This window comes from Phoxinus phoxinus (genome assembly GCF_949152265.1).
Source record: "Phoxinus phoxinus genome assembly, chromosome: 3".
Classification (NCBI taxonomy): domain Eukaryota; kingdom Metazoa; phylum Chordata; class Actinopteri; order Cypriniformes; family Leuciscidae; genus Phoxinus; species Phoxinus phoxinus.
This window is the reverse complement of record NC_136878.1, coordinates 20500001-20522194: the sequence shown is the minus strand read 5'-3', so window position 1 is coordinate 20522194 and position 22194 is coordinate 20500001. Positions and strand designations below refer to the sequence as shown.

Here is a 22194-nt window from a genome sequence, read left to right as displayed (position 1 = left end):
TTCTGTTTTTTTTATATAAGTTTGTCATATTCTGTGTGGTGGTCAGTTTGCAGCAGTGACAAAAATCAGTATCAACAAAATCTGTCTTTGCAATGCAGAGGAAACAGAAGCTGCATCTGAAGTGGCATTTAAATCTACTGGCTCTTTCATTCAGCTCAGAGGTGACATGAATACATTTAACCTGCTGTTACAAATGCATAAATGTTCTGATGTTTTAAAAAATAAAACATTGATGATATATGAAATTATTTTAAAACTGAAAAAAATACTTTAAATATGAAACCAAAACTGGCAGTAGGTGGCGGCAAGTCACTGTTAATTGGCGAATAATTGAGTCATTCATTCAACCGATTCGTTCAAATGAACTGATTCATTCAGGAATGAAATACCTCTGGCTCTGTGTGTTGCTCAGAGACACAAAACAGTTCTGTAGTAGCGCTTTGTTTGGAACTATTTTCATCTGTGAAATAGAGCAAAACGGACAAAATTGTGTCTAAAATGTAAGTCACTTAATTGTTTATTAAACTAGTATTAAATCAATATCGCATTTGCAATCGTTTATATTTTGGGGAAAAAACAACACTTTTTGTGTGATTGCTAACTATATCATATGATATAAATATAGCCTAAAATACTGCATTTTAATATTGTAAATCACGCAGTGAGAGGGTGCACTCTAAATGTGCACGTGAAGTAGTCTAACCTAAACTGAAAAGGCAGTGTATGAATAGGCGTGTTTTTGTTTGTTTTTTGCTAAATGAGGGACATACTCGATAATGTCAGATTGCGCATTGTTAAAACTTCAATTAAAATATTATCATAGATGATATATATATCGCACACCCTTACCTATAATATGGCTGATAGTTCTGGTCGTCAAATTTAGCCAGCGGAGCGATTTTTTTGTATTAGCCTACTCATCTTGTCCATGTTTGCGCATTCTAGACAGACTCTCAATCTGTTATTTAGTGGTGGAGATTGTTCAGAGACCCTTTCTGCTGGTTGCATAATTATGCAAGAGTAGCCTATGTGGTGACAAATTGAATCGTTGAATCATTCATTCCAAAATAATTCATTCAAATCACTTATTCATCCAGGAACAAAACAAGGGACTGCCTTTATGAACAAGTAATTGAATCATTTACTCAACCAAGTTGTTCAACAACACTGAGTCTTTCTAAAGAAGTGACTGACTGCATCCGAATAAGCATACTTCCCTACCGTATAGTAAGCAAAAAAATTGTATGTGAAAATAGTAGGTGAAAATGATCTACTCTTCTGGTGACAGTCTGAAGTGCACATCTAATTGGCACTTTACTATCCCATGAGGCCACAGGAGAGGATTTGTGAATGGCAGTGAACTGAACTGACATTGGTAAGTCACATGACAATGACAAAATTATGCATTTAGTACATCTGGGTTACATTCAGGACACACATTCATACTATATAGAACACACATTTTAATGTTCTTATTCAGAAAAGTACCTACTCAATGAGTATGCGATTCTGAATGTCATTGAATCATTCATTCAATTATCATTTATTCAATCATTCAGAGTCAATTAATTCAAGAGCGAAACTCATGTGTATTGCTCAGATACACAATGGCTACTTCTACTGTAGCTAGTCTGGCTACATTTTGAATTATTTTAGTTTGTGGTCCAAAATTAGACAAACTGGCAATATTGTGTCTAAAATGCAAATATTAACTTATTGAATATATCAGCTGTGATTGAAGCACTTGCAGGTAATTAATTACACAAAATACACAAAAACAAAAAGTCTGTAAAGTGTGACCAACAATAGTTTAATATCTTCAATAAGCTTCATGGAATGTACCTTATTTCTATAAAAGCTACACAAATATAAACTTCCCATATAAACCACAAATGACTTGCTCCCCAAACAAGCAGAAAATGACTCCTGCGGACAGACTTATTGTGTTCAGACAAGGGCATTGATGAGGAGGAGAATGCATCAGCCCCTAACGTCATGTAGGCGAGAGGCTCACTGCTTTCATTTTATTCCTCCATATATTTTATCAAGAAGACAGCTTTTTCTCAAGTGGCAGAGTATAACATGATCATTCAATTGTTTTGAAGGCCACACACAAACACATATGCACAGTACTGTATGTCTCTTTACAAAGAATGTGAAATTGGTGAAGGCTGTTATAGTGACAAAATAGTGCTGTCCATTATGGAGTTCTGCCGTATTCTATGGTATGTCTGTAACAGCTTTTTTCTTTCTGTACTGAACACTACCTGAATGACAAAGTCCTCCTTTCTCTCTCTCTTACTTACTAGGTCCTTTCTGTGCTCATTCATGCACCATTTATTTTGCTCTCGCTTATCTACTTTCTTTTGTAGCCTCTCTGTCAAGAATCAGTTGTAAACACCTCTAATGGGACTTTAATTTCCTCAACATTATAAATCATTCAAGACACAAAGATACCTGTTGTGTATTGTTGTCTTTTTCAGTCATTCAAAACAAATAGTCAAACAAACTAATATAATAAAAAGTAAGAAATTTAAAATCATGAGAGAATTAATTCCAGACTCCCATCTATTAAAAAAAAAAAAGATTTATATTTAATTACAAGACATTGTATTACAGACATACTTTAGTACAATAACAGAGCCTCATTGTGACCATAGAACGTATAAAGCAAAGCATTTTATAGCCATTTTTTTTTTTTTCATTTTCACTATAGAGGAAAGAGAACTAATGTATTCTTGTGGATTTGACAGTTGGTTTTGTGTTACCTACCTCCTTTGTAATGTCGCCATAAAAAAAGCAGAAATAACAGTGGACTGCCAACGCTCTCCACAGGACAATACAAGAAAGGATCACTGCGAATGTAGTTAAACACAAATCTCCACATGCACAAACACGCCATAACTTTAACAAAAAAATTGAACAATCCATCAATCAATCCTGAATTTCAGAAGTTACAAAGAAATGACATAGAATAATTGAAATACTTGTGTACACTTTATTTGACTGTGTCCTTGATGCACAGCTTGCATGCACTGTATACTACAGTAGCCTAATAACAATAGTATTATCAATTAATATTACTTATTTAAATTACACTGTAACAAGGACACCCTAAAATAAATGTTCATGCTACATTTATGCCTTGATTTGTTCCCGTCCTTCTGAATTTGAGCACTCATTGCTAAGCAATATACAGTTAATAAACAAGTTATCAAACACATGCCTGCCTCCCCCTGCATTCTGTAGTTATTACTGAGAGAATGGCGAACATAGAAATGAGAGTGAGAAAGTTCATGGCACCATTTAAACTGTCAGGGTGGAGATGACACTATGACTCACACTGAGTTCATTTGTGTTTGAACGTGTGAATGTGTGTTGAGCAGCTGAAGACAAACTCATCCAGTAACCTGAGCATGATCCTGTATAGTATCTTATGAATCTCATTTGAATCATTTGGATTGTGCCTGCAAATAGACTAAAGAAAAGACTAAAGTTCTGGCTATTTTCAGCCATCTCTCTCTTTCTCTCTTTGGCTTCAGAGCAGCCAGCCCTGCAGTTCGTACCAATCTGATAATACTAGCACTACAGCTAACACTAATCACTCTCAGCTGTGCGGTCTGCATGTGCTCGAGCACAACCTCCTCATTTGCAGAGAAAAATAGACGGAAATCAAGCAGAGGAATAAAAGAAAGAGTCCCGCTCTGATTACAGCCCTATGTAAACTTTCATTCCTAGCCCACATATGCTTCCATTTAAGGTTTAAAGACGCATACCTACACATTAGTGTTTTTCGCTCCAGGAAGCCTCACTAGGAAAGACTCTCTTCCCGTTATAGCAACCCTGGAACGCACCCAGAGTAGGATGGATGGAGCTTTTTGGAGTTTAGCCTTTTTAAAATACTGGTGGTTAGCTCCCCACCACAAGGGCATTCACATTGGGTGTGTGTAGTGGTATAAATTTAGCAGTGTGGGTCTGTGTTAGGATGGCTAGGGATCTTTAAATTGGTTAACGTTAAGTTTTTCTATCAAAAAAAAGGGGGAGAAAACAAGAAATGCAATCATTGGAGGAAGTGATATACTGTATGTGTAATGCCCTCTGACATAGTGTTATATGAAGGTAAGCCAATTTAATTTGACTGAACAGAAGTAAAGGAAATATTTTTCACATGTGAAGTTGATGACAATTTTATTGTTTATTTAAACAAAGTTATGGGGTAGGCCCTATATTAAACTGTAGTCAATAATTGTATCCCTAAAAACTCATCTTTGATCACCAAAATTACATATTTAAAAGGTTTTTTTTCCTGTCAAAAAAAAACATTATTCATGCCTTAAAATAGCTTGAATGCAACTCTACACCTTTGCTTCATTTAGTATACGCGGAAACGTGAATATGCTAATTAGCCCCGTCTCCACTCACGCAAGCTCACTGATTCATTCGGCCAACTTACTGAGGTAAACACTGCACAATGGTACTGCTCTTTACAACGTCGGACACATAACGGTAATTCATATGATTAGCCTTTTAATTGACTATGTTATCAAACAGGTAATAATGTGTTGTTGTTAATGTTATCATCAGAAACTCTTTGAACTACTCAGAACGTCAGTGGAGAAAGGCATAGTTCACCGTAACATTGCAATATACATCATACACCCGCTATATTGCTCCACCTGGTTTTTCATGTAAACAAAAACAAAATATCGGGATAACCTGCCATTTCTCGAGACTCCCCTGCTAGTTCGCTGTTAAATATGCTGTATGTAACTTTTTCACTCTACTAAAGCATAAAATTGATTGGAGATATTAAGGAAACATGCTGAATTCACATAATCGTTTCTCTGAAAAACACTTCTACAGCAAGTTATTTTACTTTGAAAAGTGCGTTCCGTGTTGGAATGTCTGTTTTTGTTTTGGTCTGTGTGATCTCGCCTACTGCCAGTTGACCTAATAACAACGATCTTTTGAATTTGGACTGCAGTGCCGATTTGGACCACTAGCTGTCATTCTTACAGACTGCACCTTTAATGATATGCTTAAGCCCGTCGGCACGTTGACGTGATTGGTTACAAGATAGTTTGGGACATCAGAAACACCAGCGATTTCAAACCGCGTTTTTGAGTCTTTTTTCACAGCAGTTTAAATGAGAAAATGCTCAGCAATGGTGTTGACTTATGAATTTGCTCAGTGTTTGTCTTAAAGCACATTAAAAACACAGAATAGATATATATAAACAACATTAAAACCTTTATTTTCACCACATGGGGACTTAAAGGCAAAGATTGTGTGACTGGTGTGTTAGAGCAGGTCTGGAATGGAGAAAGGTTGAGCTCGAACCAGCTAGTCTATTTATGTATATAGTTTATCCAGTTTGCACCATCTGGTGGTCAGTGACCACCACTTCTGATTATAAGATGTAATTAATATAGCAGCAACATGTTTTCATATTATATATGCAAATAATTAATGTAAGTATATAGTCACATCATATTTTTAGAATATTCAGATACAAATTTTCCATTTCTGTTACATATTTATCTAATGGAAATTATCAACATTTCAGTATTTTCAGTTGAATAGAATATCCCATAATTTTATTTCAAAAACATTTTTGTTGAAAAAGCCTACATTATTATCTACAGTAAGCAAAAAGTGACTGAGCGTGATGGGAGTCATTGGGTTGGAATAAAATAAATAAAAACTATGTGAGTCAAAGTACTAGCTGCTTTTAAAGGGATAGTTCACCCAAAAAAATGTAATTATGTAATTTACTCACCCTCAAGTTGTTCCAAACCTGTATGAATTTCTTCTGAACACAACAGAAGATATTTTGAATAATATTGGTAACCAAACAGTTGATGGACCCCGTTGACTTCCATAGTATGGAAAAAAATAAAATACTATGGGGCCCATCAACTGTTTTGTAAATGACATTCATCAAAATATCTTATTTTGTGTTCAGCAGAAGAAAGAAATTCATACAGTTTTGTAACAACTTGAGGGTGAGTAAATTATGTCAGAGTTTAGATTTTTTGGTGAACTATCCCTTTACATAATTGAAGATATTTTCTGTAATTCCTGTATATTTTTTTGGATGGTCACTCACAAAAATCTTAGAGCTTGCTGCATTTGGATCCCTTCGCTTGCTGCCTTTCTTGACAGTAGTGAATTACCTCTAAATTTGAGGGGGAAAGCTTAGAGATACCTTTTTAATGCAACTAGTCAAAATACATTGTAGATCACATTGCAAACTGTATCTTGTTCTGCAATAAACACATATTACCACTAGAGGACACTGTGGTCAAATATATGGAACCCATTGGATTTTAAGACGCAAGAACCATTTGGCTGTACTTTCCAAGTCAGTTGATATTTTTGGACAGATTTGTAGCCTACTTGACACAAAGCATTTCAACAAAATAAAAAGTACAAAAGAAAGGTAAATGGTCTGATGAATTTACCTGTCAATGGTCTTGTAATAGCCTCGCCTATATGATACACAGATTGAGGCACAATACAAATGGTGGCTGGAAGTTTTGCTTTTAAGATCCAGCCTATAGTATCCCTAAAGGGCATCCAGCCTATAGCCTAGTATTCTCTAAAGGGTATGGAGCATTGGTTTAATACGATTGCACTCTGTTCATCCAACAGCATTATTATTAGGTTTAGATTAGATCACACTGATCATGCTGAGAATTTTGTATTTGCAAAAAAAAAAATTAAGGAATATTTGCTTTGGGACATTATTCTTTCCTCAGGGAGAGTTTATCCCTAACATCTGCCCTCAGTCTGATCTGCTCTAAAATGCCACCAGTTCACAGACTGGGCTCTGAAAATGTCACCCTGTCAGACACACACCATGACGAATGACCCCAGTCTTTATCATAATCAAAGGACACAACCTTTGTGCCACAGCTGCCCAGCTGCCAATATGTGCATTTATATGCATGCTCATGTTTGTGTCAAAGTCATGATTTTTCGGATCATCTATTCTACATCCAAGTTTAAAAGGGAAAAGGTTGCTGTCCTGTCCAATCTGGTCAGAAATGCTCTTTTCTTGTCCTCATGTTCTGTGTTCATTTAGAAAATTCTCTATTATTTCTTATGTTTTACTGGAAGTTGTTATGGCTACTGTTTCTCTCAAACTCCCATGAGATTTTAACAAAACAAAAGGCACTCCTAATATAGCTTTAACACATTATTTGACGTTTACAGTGTATAATAATACAATAATAATGATCAAACAAAACAAAACAATTTAGTTATGTCTTATGTAATCCGCTTCAGCCAATAAAATTAAAATCTATTTTCCATGTGATTGACATATTTGGCAACAAGAAAGTAAAGGATACATTAGAACATGTTGGTCACATACTATCAAGGCTCCATAGTGAGGTCATTTTAGATATGAAAATACATATTACATTTTTTTGTAAATCATTGTACATTACATTACAGTATAATAGTCTTTTTGCTTGTGTTTTGGGTTTGATATTAGTAAGTTTTATAGAAGACAGAGTGGAAAAGCTGTATCTTTTCCAGGAAGTATTGATGATAGTGACGGCAGTGCATCAGAAAATAAGGGTATAGTAAAAAAGGAAGAAAATCAAAGAGGATAGAAGAAGTGAGGTTAATGGCAGAGATGAAGAATATAAGTCATAGATTGTTGTGGAAGTCAGGCATTTGGGTACATTATCCTATGCCAGTTTGGAAGATGTGATCCAGACTACAAAGGTCAGATGCCCTTGGTCAGATGTCATTGCCTATTGGCCTCACTACACTGACAAGCAGGGATGGTCCAAAAATTAGTCTGTTATGTAGCTGTTTGCGCATGTATAAGATCTGCAGAGTTACAAAGCTCAAAGTCTCAAACCTAAATAGATATTATTTATAAAAGTTAAGGCTCAGCCACGCCTTCCTAAAACGCTTTGTTCAAACACGCCCCCACAAATCTACGTCAGTGTAGTGTCATAACACCGCGCAAATGTAAACGCAAAGAAAGAAGACGTAACTTTTAGACGCTGCGTTTTCCGTTGCGAAAGCCAAACTACTTTTTTTGTCCTCCCAAAGGACACAATTAGAAAAGAGTAAGCTTTATTTATATTTACAACACTGTTCCACAACAGTGCAACAAAAATATTCGACTGTGTACTGCGCATTTTTCGGAGGACTGTTTCCAAAATTTCCAATTCCATCTTTGCAAGTACATTCTGGTGCATGCTTCAGAAAGGTGGGGCATAAAGGAGCAACAATAATGTACGGTATGTGTAAAATAGGTAAACTGGGAAAATAGCAAACTCGCCCCCGTGCAGAGGATCTCCTTTCTCGCTATGGAGCTGGACTCCATCAGACGGCATGCCTCACAGAGGAACGTATCTGGTCAGTGCTGAACTGCTTGAATACTGTCAAGAGCAGAACAGTGGTCCCACTGAAACTTTTTTAGAGGCTTCTGGGGCATATGGCATCCGCAGTAACGCCACTGGGTTTGCTTCATATGAGACCGCTTCAGCACCTTCATATGAGTCCCGAGCTAGGTGTGGTAGAGCGGCACGCTCCGTGTGACAATCACCCCAGCCTGCTGCCAATCCCTCAGCCCGTGGTCACGTACAACGGGCATGTACAACACTGCGACCGTTGCGTACATCAACCCCTCGCTCCCCTCTACGCTCCCCTCTCATGTCACAACTCGCCCGCCATCTCCTCCTATTGAGTCAGAAGCATCTGAGGTTGCTTCGTGCCACTTATTCCCCGGCCTGCTCAATTGTTCCCCTGACAAGCTCTCACAACAGCCTGTGGCCAGACTGAATCCGCCAACAGCACTGCAGAGACCTCCCTTTGGACCATTGCAGGCAGCTGAGTTAAAAGTTCTCTCTACAAAAACAGTTCTCCTGCTTGCTTTGGCCTTATCAAGAGGGTATAGGGGACATTTTCGGTCGACGAATCATGCCTGGAATTCGGGCCAGCTGACTCTCATGTCATCCTGAGCCCCCGGGCTGTATATGTGCCCATGGTTCCAACCACTCCCTTTCAGGACCAGGTGGTGAACCTGCAAGCGCTGCCCCCGGAGGCAAACCCAGCCCTGGCTTTTCTCTGTCCCGTCCGTGCTCTGCGCCTGTACATGGACAGAACGCAAAGCCTCAGGACCTCAGACCAGCTCTTCGTTTGTTACGGAGACCAGCAGAAGGGAAAGGATGTCTTCTATAGCAGAGGTTGGCCCAATGGATAGTGGATGCCATCGTCTTGGCTTACTAATCCCGAGACGCACCATGCCCCCTCGGGTTGTGAGCCCACCCACTCGGAGTGAAGCTTCTTCCTGGGAGGTGGCACAGGGTGGCTCGCTGACAGATATCTGTAGAGCTGCGGGCTGGGCAACACGAAAATGTTTTGCTAGATTCTATAGCCTTGGTGTCGAGCCGGTAGCTTCCCGTGTCCAGTTACCGTAGGCCCAGCTCGAAATGTCGGCTTACTGCACCATTTCCTTCCTATGGACTGGATATGCGGCATTCTTGCTCCAGTTGAATTCCCCATTAGCCGAACCCTGTTGAGTTACTCCACACCCACCAGGCCTAGCACTCGTATGCATTGGTGGAAGCTGTGCTAGGCTGGGTTCCATATGTTGTGTTCCCTACGGCGATCCCATATGTGTATTCTAAGCAAGACAAAGCAGTCAGGAGAGTTAGTAGATTAAAGGCCATGTTGCAGGTTAACCACCACTGTCGATAAATGGGTACATAAATCACTCAAGATATGTATATCATTTTTAAAATGTCTCAAAAATGGTCTTAAATACCATTTTTTTACGTTTTTGGTATTAACGGTTTTTTTCACGCAATTCGGCGATGACGTCACGTTGGGGAGACGTGGAGGAAAGGTAGCCTGATGGCCGTCAAAGCCAGTGAAATGCATGGTCCGAGGAGAATGAGTGGAGAGTTGGTGAAGTGTCCTGGTGAGTTGCTATCATTTAGCAACGCAGCAATGAGATAACGACACATATTTTTTTTTACTGTCATTGACAGACTGAAAAATAAACTTTTCTTTATAGTGGCGGTGATCATGACGTTAGTTCAGATAAGTAACGTTACCGGTAGCCTTTGTCATAGTACTGGTAAACTTTGTCTTTGTCATCTATAAATAGAAGGCTTCGTGCTAGCTATAGGGGCGTTTCTAAGCGTTTCTCTTCCTCCGGTGAAAATGTTGTTGCAAACGTAGCCGCCGCGTGTCTGTCGCGGTGTTTGGCAGGTGCTCGCGCGGGCGGTGCCGTCCCGTGGAAACTGCGCTGGAAAGCTTGTGCTGTAGGGCAGTGAGTGCGTTCTGGTCGCTGGTCGAGGAGCTCACCCCGCGACCAGATGTGACTGAATGCTGAATGCATGCTGCCTGAACCCGTTTGTGCTGAAGAAGCATACACACATCTCAGGCAGGATCATCCCCTTCAAGCCAGCACGCACGAGTAGCCTATGTTACTTGTTTGTTTACTTTTTTCACGAAGTCTTATGAACCAACTTATACAGTTATAGGTGACTATAGATGTGTTGTATAGACAATGATCATGTTCTATAATCTGCGCTATCTGAATACTCTCGTCTACTACTCGTCTCTCTAGTCGCTCTCAACGCTCTCCAGGCGGGCTTTGGTAAACTCTCTCTCCAAGGTGACGTCATGGAATGCATTGTGGCGGAAAGGAGAATCGTTGGCGCTGTAAGATAGTACCTACTTTTTCGTATTATATTCCGTTTTGTGATACCCAACAACATAAAATACAATTGATAACAGTTTAAATGTTCATTACCAACAAGCAAATTGCACAAATTCGTTGAAAAATTTAACCTGCAACACGGCCTTTAACATGGGAGGATGTGAACTTGAAAAACGAGTGTACTGACGCCTTTCCGCGGTTAAAACAACATTCCTTCTTATGTTCATTCATGTTTATTTGATGCAATAAATTAACTAGAAGAGATGATCGGTTCACGAGCAGCTTTAACTGAGGCTCTACAGAGATCTGTCAGACACATTAAAGAGCCACAAAACGGTATTTATTGTTTCAATTTCTTTAAAAAATGACCAAATTTGAAAGGTGAGACTTTGTTTAATATCAAAAGTAACCCAAAAGTAACCTGGGCCCGGTTCCCCAAAACGTTCTTATTGCTAAGTAGTTCTTAACCTATTCCTTAACCTCTCTCTTAACGTTATGGCACGATTCCTGACACGTTCGTACGCTAAGTATATCTTCTGTAAGTCACACTTTCGTAAGGTTGGTCTGGACCACTCTTAGCTTTGCCTTATCACTGTCTATACGAATATAATTCTGAAGTTTTAATACACCCAGACAGTATTCAGTTAGGCTAATTCAAGTGTTTTCATGCAAAGAATAAAATTGTCATTGTTGTTAGATTTTTAATTATATTATTATTATTATTAATTTAATTAAAAAGCGCTTTTAAAGGCCACTGAAAGCATAGCCTACTGTCAGTTAAGTCCTATTCGGAAGCTAATATTGTTTCTCATGGGCTTGTGGTATTTTAAACATTTATAGCCTAGGGGTGAGTCTGTGATTTTAGTGCCGTCCGAATCCATAATATCAGTGTTTTTTCTCACCCAACCTGCGTAAAAATCCCTGGCCAAATTAGTACCTACTGTTTTTTGACAAACAGGTCGTGTGATAATTTAATTGCCGTCTGAATCCACATCTCTGAGTTTACAAGAAGAGATTCAAAATCCACTGTTTAAACCCTTTTTGATCACTGCCGAGCACCGTACTTAAGATGTACACTTTTATGACTGAAATGCTGGAAAGTATTTAAAAAGCAATGTTTAATCGCAGCTCCACCTCAGCGAACAAAAATGGGAAAGAGAAGAAAGCTCGTACAAATTTTAAATGGTTATTGTGGCAGCAATATATGATACAATTAAAAAATATGTAGGCTAGGCTATTATAGGCTATTATAGTTTGGATTATTTTTTATAATATCCCATGAGTCCTAATAAATGCAATTTCAACTATTTATGAAGTGCTTCTTTTATAAAGAACACCGCTTTCTCACATAAACAGCCCCTGCACGAGAGAATAATTGATTCTCGAGCCATCGATGTCAACAAATTCAGCACCATCGCCACGGACAGCACCAGGTAACGTCGCACGTAAGAAGGTATATCTCAAGCAGCTTCCTATGGTATAGTTCGGGGAACACACTTAGGAACATAAACTACTTTGGTAAGATATATCTTTCGAGTCTTCTTAGCGTGCTAAGAGTGAGCGTTATCGGGGAACCGGGCCCTGGTCTGTCCTATCTGTCAGCGCGTTGTAAGTGTCCTCTCTGCTCCACGATGTATTTTTCACTGCGTGAGAACATGTTGTGGAGAGAGTGCAGCGTAGCTTGTCGGACATAGCAACAGTAACTAAAGGGGGCGGGTCTTTGCGAACGGTTAATTGGGATCCCCATCAGTACGGTACGTCCGACTCACGTCGAACGTGACCAAACTGAAAGGGAACTTGAGTCCCGTCGCCACCATTGCTGGACCACCGCTAACCCCAGGCTCCGCTGGGCTCCTCAGCGGAAAAACAAATATGCGACACACCTTCGGCTCATTATATGCTCATGCTGCGAGGCAGAGCAGCTGATGCAATTGTCGCATGCCAATGTGCATTGGCTCGTTTTGTTACACTCGAAGTAGATTGTTCTCTCAAAGCGATCCCACGGTACGTCCGACTCACATCTCCGTTCCCTCCTTCAGGGAACGAGGGTTAAATACGTAATCGAGATGCGGATTTCAAGATTTCAAGTGAATGAAAACATCCTGCAAAGTTATAAATCTGAAAGTGCACCATACTGTATATAAAGTTATCGTGTCTCAAAAGTAAGAGTCGACTCTGAGTCAATTAAAATATTTGGCTTAGGAGTCCTAAGCCATTTTGTTGTGACATCAAGATGAAACATTAGCATATTATTGCCCGCCCCTCTTATTGCGCATGCAGACACCAGGAAAAACTTGAACCCCCTCAAACACTGCAGCTGATTCCACAGCAGTATAGCTCGAAACTTGTGCTGTATTCCCGTCATTTTACTGACGACTGCTTTTTCAACTTAAAGGAACACGCCGACTTTTTGGGACTTTAGCTTATTCACCGTATCACCCAGAGTTAGATAAGTCCATACATACCCTTTTCATTGGCGTTATTTTGTCACTTATTGGGAGCAGTATGCTAGCTGGAGCCGTTTACTTCCAGTCTTTGTGCTAATCTAGACAAGCAGTGGGTGCGTCAGACAGAGTTACGGAGATGAAAAGGGTATGTACTGTATGGACTTATCTAACTCTGGGGGATACGGTGAATAAGCTAAAGTCCCAAAAAGTCAACGTCTTCCTTTAAATGCGTTCAACGGTTCGCAAGCCGGTTATTATTGAAAGATGGGTCATTACATGTACTAAGTGTCAAAAGCACAAGTATTGCAGAAACAATACACTTCCTTGCAGCAAAGATTTTCAGCCTCGCTTGGCATTTTGATACAGTTCCCACACGTGCACCTCAAAACTGCACACAGTATACCAATCACAACTGACTGGGTCATCTGACCAATCACCGCAGATTAGCGTCAAGCAAAGGAGGGAAAAATTCATTGTTGAGCGAATCCTTTGGGAGTCGTTGAGCAATAAGTAAAAATAGTAAAAAAAAAAAAATGCATATTATAAGACAATGAAAATGTTTTTTTGTCCTTGCATGCATGTAAACCTGCTGTTGGGGACTCCCAAAACAAAATAGGAACCTTTCATATGCCATAATAGTGGTACTTTAATAGAGGTTAGAATGGGCTTTTTTTTAATACAGTACCTTTTTACTACTTTTCAGACAGTGAAAATGTATTTGAAAGTGTGTGACATTTCAGACAATTTGCCAACAAGAATTTACCCTAATTGGACAAAGTCCGTTATAAATGATGGCACCCTTAAAAAAGGTAAAAGGTCAGATTTTAGTCTTAAAAATATGTTAAATATATAGTAATTTATTTTGTGATTTCACCATAACTCCCATAGAGGGTTAGCTAGCCACTGTTAAACAATTTAACACATTTACTGTACACTCAAATATCACCCCTTTATTGATATTTCTAAATTACTGGATAAATGTTGGTAACATATCATAACTAACTAAATAACAAAAAATTACAAATGAATGCAAAAACGTTTAGGCCTATATAATCATGCAATATTATTAGCATATTATTCAAAAGCTGTTTGATTGCTAATTAATTATGCATTTGCATTGTTTTCTTACACTAAAAGGAAAGGGTCCTAATGAATTTGGATGCATTAGTAATGTTTTATTGTGCTTTGTACAAATAGAAAATGTAAACATACATTCATTCTAAAATCAACCTATAAGCAAATCGATTTTAAGCTTTAAATAGTCTAAACATTTTTTAGTATTGATGCAGTTATTCTGTCTGTTTTCACCCAAAAATTCAAATTCTGTCACCAGTTCCCATGAAAGCCAGCATTTAGCAAATGATTGGAATACTCAATATGGAAAGTGTTTTTGTTGATGGTGCAAAATGCTGATTTTGTATAGCATGCTGTCAGTGAGTGTGCTTTACATCAAGGCTGATCTATGTGGGAAAAGATCGTGCTGTGCTTAAGTCTGTACTTGGCAAGGAAACACACAATATGTTCATGTGATTTTGGGCCCACTCGATCTTTGCTCTCCAAGGTGTGTGTGTGTGTGTGTGTGTGTGTGTGTGTGTGTGTGTGTGTGTGTGTGTGTGTGTGTGTGTGTGTGTGTGTGTGTGTGTGTGTGTGTGTGTGTGTGTGTGTGTGTGTGTGTGTGTGTGTGAGAGAGAGAGAGAGAGAGAGAGAGAGAGAGAGAGAGAGAGAGAGAGCAGAGGATCAGTGGTGTGGTATTACAGGATTATCTATCAACACATTTCTAGTTCTCAGGTATACAGACAACAACAAATACTCACAGAATTCTACCAGACAGTTATTTCTGTCGCTCTAGCGGCCTACTTTTATTTACAAAAAAAAAAAAGTCTTCTGATGGTCCACAACATTCATGATGGGAGCAGTGAAAGGGTTTAAGTCGACTTACGAGGATCTTGTTGATGATGAGCAATGAGGATTTTAATAATGCTTTTGTTGTTTCAATGATTGACATCTTTACTTTTGCAAGGATTTCAACTTTGCCATTTTGAGCTTATTTTCCTGCAACCCCCAGAGGTCAAAGACTCACTCACCCATGATCTGCTTAAAGTATCAGAACATCGATAGGTAAGGTTGGGGGGGGGGGGGGGGGGGGGGGGGGTGCATAAACTAGCTGATGCCAAGCAAGTCTCTGCGTATGAAAATACAAATTCTATTTGTATGCAAATAGAAATGTAGTTTCAGAAAGATTTATTTTTAAGGCATGTACTTAGATCAGCGTTGTGTCTGATAGTTACAAAGCAGCAAGAAGAACCAGGGACAGTTGTGCTTTCCCAGCCATCTGCTGTTTTTGGAAAGTCCTGCGATTAGTACTTGTCTTCTGCAAGTTGTTGCTGCAAAGCATTTAAACTGACGTAAGGTATATTTTGGTTTATCAAAAGGATCCTATTTTACACAAAAGAGAATTGCCAAGGATCTTGCTGTAGTACATATGATATATGTTGAGGCAGAATAGAAATGTTGGCTAGAAGCTTTGCTGTGGAGCTGATATTGCCTCAAGGGGAAATTGCTGTTTTAGTTGTGTGATATTGTTTATTTTATAATATAACAAAGTCTACTACTGATATTCAAGGTCATGTCATACATTTTAGTGTTAATGTTACTGTATAGTGGTTTGCACTAACAAAACTTAGAAATTTGTTATGACCATTTTCCACCTTCTCTCTAATGGATTATTATATGCACAACGACTTACATACAGTATTTCCGCTAAAATCTCAGCTTCGTCATATTTCTAAAAACTTTTAATATATAAATATTCAAAAAATATTAGTCAATATTTTATTATAATTCAGTGTATATATATATTATTGACTATAGTAAATATAACTATTTAATATATTAAAACATGAGAAGCTTTATCATATCAATATTGCTTTGTCCTGTTGTGGGACAATTCTGCAATATATACATTTGTGCTTCATTTTTTTTTTTTTTTTCACTCAAAATTTCTATACCCTGCACTCCACCAGATGTTGCAGTGCCCACTGAGGCTAAATGCAGAAGCTATAGTGCATCGTACATTCATAGAATTTCATGCTTCTGTGCCTCTAAGACTTCAACAGTAGGCTATGTAAATGTCCTCTTACCATGTGAAATATACTCACAAACTATAGTTACATTGCTGTCAATAACAACAACATCCTCTTTGCAAAGTCTGAAACACTGTTTCTAACATTTCATTTTTTATTAAGAAAGTTTTGGCCAAGTTTCTGAATAGTGAACAGGTAGTGTTGACGTGTAAATGTAGGTGGGCAGGTGAGTGTATTTGTTCAATTCAGTCATTGGACGTCAGAAAGTTGTGGAGACATTTTTCTACTGTTAATATGTTTTACATTCTGAAAGTATGTTTTTAGAGTTTTAAAACTAACAAAAGTGTGATTATATGTGTCCATTTTAAGTTTTTATAATAGTATAAGTTCAGTTCAGTATAATAAACATGTTGTGAAGAGAATAATGTGTTTGCATGATCCACATTTCAGTTAGAGAGATTTGTTTTTCAGCTTGCTCACAAGATCCACGCATACTTTGAAAGATTGATATGCTTCAGTATTCAATTGCTTCACTCTTCCTGACCACACATTCAAAGCATAGCTCTTTAACAAGGACACAACTACACAAACACAGTCCTGTCTAATGTGCTATTCAGCTGGAAGAGCCAATGTGAGATGAATGCTGTTGTTCTCTCTGTGATCGTGTGCTGAATTTTTCAAAGACTAGCTATAATGTGACTACCGTGCACCTGTCTGTTGTTTATAGTCATTAGCATCTGGATTTTGCGTGTGCGACTTTAGTCGAAAAATGTCACTATGGTTTAGACTGTTGTGTAATATTTTTTTGTAATGTATATGCGTGTGTATTGCTGTGAAGTGTGTGTGTGTGTGTGGGGGGGGGGACCTGTATGTGATTACTGCATCTGTAATTTGAACTCTTTTGTTGACAATGAGGTGCTCAACCGCACATTTCATTTGGTGCTATAATACCCACAAGCCTCGAGACAAAAGAGTTTAGGTTACAAACACACACAAAAGCCTGTGCACTCACACACACACACACACACACACACACACACACACACACACACACACACACACACACACACACACACACACACACCTGAAAACAAACTATTCAGCACACAAACACCACATGCATGCTCAGCTAGATTTTATGTACAATTCTAAATATAAATGATTTGATTTTCTTCTGTTCATCAGTTTCCAGACAAAATTTGCAGTTCGTTTATAACTTTACATGTTTTCAGTGCTTTTCCCCCCAAGTGGATTGCATAAAGTCATTCAAATTCCCTTATAAATTGATTAATTGAATAATTAATTGTGTTGTCCTTACACTTCAAAATATCATCTCATGAAATATCACATAAAACACACGGTTTCCAAATCTATTCATTGCCTCTTTCCAATCATCCCATTGCTGTGATGTCATCAGGGAGGGACTTGCATAGATACACGCTGCTTATATTACTTTTGTGTTGCAGTTTGTTCACTGCAAGCCTCAGGGCTTGTCCACACTAATACGATTTCGTTTGAGAACACTCCGTTTAAGCCTTCTGTGTTCTTTCCACACTGAGACTGCGTTTTTAGCAACAAAAACTAAGCGTTTTGAAAACGCTCTCCAAAGTGGATACATTATCATTTAGAGGTATTTAAAAAAGAGGACGTAAGATATTCATCTTTATACCGGTATTGTGCCTATGTGCTTTCACTTTCACACAGTTGCTAAAATGTTACTTTGCACACTCTTCATATCACAGTCCTGCGGCAAAACATGAGAGCAGTTTTAGACCAAACATAATGGTGAGTGAGTGCGGCCTGGACGCATCAGTGAATGGTGAGATATTTTGCTAAATAAAATGATCCTGCCAGAAGAATTACGTAACTTGATTATGTCTTGTTCTGTCTGTATCATCTGAGCTTTTATGAGGGTTTACACATGCGCTGTAAGATTCATTTAGCGTTTTATGACATTCACAAGAAACTTTTGGAAAACGCTTGAAAACGCTAGTGTGGACAGAGAGCGGTTTGAAACTAAAACTCTGTTTTCAAATCTATCCGGATTAATGTAGACGTAGCCTCAGTTTGGCTAATAACATGCTGTTCTCCTTGTAATAATTATGAAGAGTAATACACAGTCTGAAATTAAATCTCTGCTCACTTGCATATCTCAGGATTGTTATATTCCTTAATATACGTAAGTCTTTCTCTCTGTCTCGCTAACTCAATATAGCATTTCAACTATGTGTGACATCATCAGACAGTGAGGGTGAGTCAAGAGAGAGAGATTAAATGAGAAGAAAAGGTTATTGTGTGAACAATGACCTCATTGCACCCCTTACTTCTGTGCTAGACAGGAGGATTATGGATAGACAGTGGAAAAAAGAATAAAGGTTATGAGATCATAAGGGCAAAAAACACTGTCTAGAAACACATAAACATCAGATTCAGGAGGGATGCTTTTCATTAGTGGTTGGTGTTCTCAGTCCATTTTGTGAATGCAAAGTGCGTAGCGTCCTTGGAGACAGATGTCAAAACATGCACACATTCACATCTCACATGCATGCAAACACATATGGCTATAATGATCTGCCTTTTGAAATAAAACCCAGTGGAAAAATTACGGTTATCCTCATTTGCATGGACGCAAAATGTGTTTGCATACAGAGCTGGTGACAACAGTTATTCCTTTACATGATAAAGCAGCTGTAAGTCACAGTGACATCCTTTAAAATCATGACATTATTTAAAATTGAGACATTATTTAAAATCATGCAAGTCGGAATCTTTCTAATGTAAATGAGTGTCATGAGGAGAAGTCATCTAGCTCAACAGCATGATGATCTCGGGTACATGTTGTTCAACACACCATAGGCAGTGCCTGTGTAAATGCCTCAGAAATTATGTTGACAGCAAAACTAACAGACATGGAAGGAAATTGTGCTAATAAAAAGATGCTCGGAATGCACTCAATTAATAATAATCTTTCACCCTTTAAATCACTTTGCCACAAAGGCAATTAAATATTCCAATTAAAATATTTCACCAAGTGTTTCTGTAAGAGAGAGAGAGAGAGAGAGAGAGAGAGAGAGAGAGAGAGAGAGAGAGAGAGAGAGAGAGAGAGAGAGAGAGAGAGAGAGAGAGAGAGAGAGAGAGAGAGAGAATTGGCATTGTCTATTTCTACAGATTAATTGGTTAACTCAAAGATTCCTTTTCAAGTAAACAAAAAATCAAGAAATGAATAATTTTAAATAAGTAATTTTAAATTTAGAAATAACACAAAAAATAAGTATTTTAGTTTGTGTAAAAATAAAATGTAGCTATACTTTACTTAACAACTAAATAGGCTTTCATGGTGAATTATTGTTAAAAATATGTTTTAATGCCTATATAAATTAGCCTTTGTATGAGTCGCCATGAATTCACTGCATGAACCATCACATTTATTTGTATTTTATTTTAAAAGTTTGTTGTTTCTGTTGTTGTTGTTTGCATTTGATGTGTAGCATTAATCTGGTGTGGTGTGTTACCCTGATGATGTGTTGTGTCCGTCGCTGCTCATTTTATTTATTCAATGTTTTTTCGTCTTTTATCATTTTGCAACGGGTCTAGCCTATACTGCTGCGAGAATATTATGCGGTTGACAAGCTCCCCACCTGACTTTCTCGGTCACGAGCACGGCGCGCGGCGTGAGGGGACTCCAGTCCAGGAGAATCTGTTTCTTGAATGTTCAGTTACGCGTGAGGTGTGTCCATATGAATCTAACCACTGCGTCCATCAGGTGTATTAAAGAAAGCTACCGCCGACCGGCAGAAACGCGCTACTACCAAGCCCACTAAAAAGGCAGCGCAATGAATGGATACAGCAGCACCCGCAGCTGTAGGGAAAATGATGGTTCCTAATCTGTCTCTTTGAAAGAGAAGAATAAGAAAAAAGGCGAGGGACAGAAGAACTTGGACTGCGGGAAAAAAATAACATCGCATGGGGCCATGAGCGCTGCAGACCCTGCAGCGAACAAACTGTTGAGTTTCAACCAACGGTAAAGCATTCTGTATTTCATGTTTATAAATATTGATATTTAAAACGTGATATTCAAAATCAGATGTTGGTTTGTGGGGGTTATGACAGTCATTGCAGCAGTAGCATATCAGGGGTTATACTACTCAACGCATCTCATTTCAACGTGCAACAAGCGGCTCCCTCCCAGGAGTGATCAATCAACATATTAGATGCGGATATTGGAAATGTGCACTTGCAACTTAAACCATTCATTTTTCTTTTTGCAAACTGTTATTTCAAGCTTATATTTTAATTATTCTTTGTGTGTGTGTGTGTGTGTGTGTGTGTGTGTGTGTGTGTGTGTGTGTGTGTGTGTGTGTGTGTGTGTGTGTGTGTGTTAATAATAATTGCGGTCTAGTAGCCTAATCTTAAAGGAACACTTCACCGAAAATTCTGTCATCATACTCACCCTCACCCTCATTGTTCTAAACCCTGTATGACTTTTTTCCCCTTCAGATGTAAAAGCAGAATGATAGTCTCAGTCATAATTCACTTTCATTGTATGGAGAGTCGCCTAACTCATTTTGTTTAACATCTCATTCTGTGATCAGAAGTCAGATTTGAAACAACACAAGAGTGAGTAAATATATAACAGAATTTTCATTTTTGTGTGAACTGTCTCTTTAAGAAGAAGCTGCTCTTCAGCACCACAGTAATATTTGTACATAGTCCACACAAGCCTTTGCATCGCAAGTGTTCAGAGTAAATTTAGGTGGGGAAGAGGAAAAAGTCACTGTTTTGTCTTAACCTGTAGGATACAGTCCTGATGAAACACAATGTTTTAGACTTTCCCATGTGTAGTGGGATATACTAGTGCGGAAAAACAGTAAATTATTCATGTGAATGCCTCGGTAGAATGGACATCCATGCGCCACAGTGACTGGTGTCACCGTAAACTTGATGTTTTCTCTGATTAAAATATGAAAGAAAAGAGGAACGACCTAAATATTGATTTGCTGTTCATTTTAAGATGGTATAGTGTATTCCTTGTCATGGTAAAGTGTTGTGACATTTGTGAGGCATTCGCAATCATAGCAGGTGGTTTTCCTGAACACCGCATCGAATCTGAGGTAATTTGAGTGCGAGTGTGATGTCACTCTGCAATTATTTACATGACAACTAATGTAACCTCAAATGAGTACAGGACAAAAAAAAAAAGCACAACTCCACCTGTTGACATGTCCCAACTAAATGCGGCAGAAGTGTATCACACATCTTTACAGTAACAGCATTTTTTCACAACACACATAACACTCATAACACTCAACACAGAATGTGTCAGCGCTCTTTAAACTCACCATATCATTCATATGCAGACTCATATTTCAGCTAGCCTGCTACTGAATTACCGTATCACCACCAATCCCATGAAAAATACTTTACGTTTGTGTTCATCTTTCAATTAAAATAAGTGACTTTCTCTTACATTATTTCTTTCTCTCCAATACTGTATGTTTATCTCTGTTATCCAGATTTATCACACATATTCTCCAAAGGCAAGGTCCCTGAACTATCGCAGTTATTGGTGACTTAATTATAATAATCTGTTTTAACAGTGCCATTGCTTTTTCCTACTGCAGTGTTGGCGCATAATAAGAAAGTTGGAGTGCAATTTGGTTCTTAATGATTGCGATGTCAGATGTTCGTTGTCAGACTGTCTGTGTCAGCATCACTTGTAACCTTTTCTTATGACAAGACATCAGAGATGCGGGGTCTGAAAATGTCTGAGGCATTGAGCTGTGCATCATTGGAAACATGATATCATGCCAGATCATTATCACTAAATTACTATTGCAGATGCATAACAGGAGTGATTACTGTTAACAAACTTGACCGTATTTGGTTTCTAAGTATCACCAGAGGGTAATGGCTACGCTAATTATGTCATGCTGTTGCTGTCATCATTATCATAATCTCAAACACGGTC

General features: G+C 38.4%; 1 protein-coding gene across 6 annotated transcripts in view; it reads left to right on the top strand.

The window, feature by feature from the left end:
* garnl3 (GTPase activating Rap/RanGAP domain like 3) overlaps positions 1-22194 on the top strand; it is a 65861-nt gene that overhangs the window by 1833 nt on the left and 41834 nt on the right. Inside the window, exon 1 of one of the 6 annotated variants that reach the window (XM_079607322.1) lies at positions 19911-20247. The exons of the other annotated variants lie outside the window; for them this stretch is intronic. Coding sequence (XP_079463448.1) covers positions 20198-20247 — 50 coding nt within the window. The 5' untranslated portion in view covers positions 19911-20197. Of the gene's footprint in view, positions 1-19910; positions 20248-22194 lie in introns of those variants that run through there. 6 annotated transcript variants of the gene reach the window in all.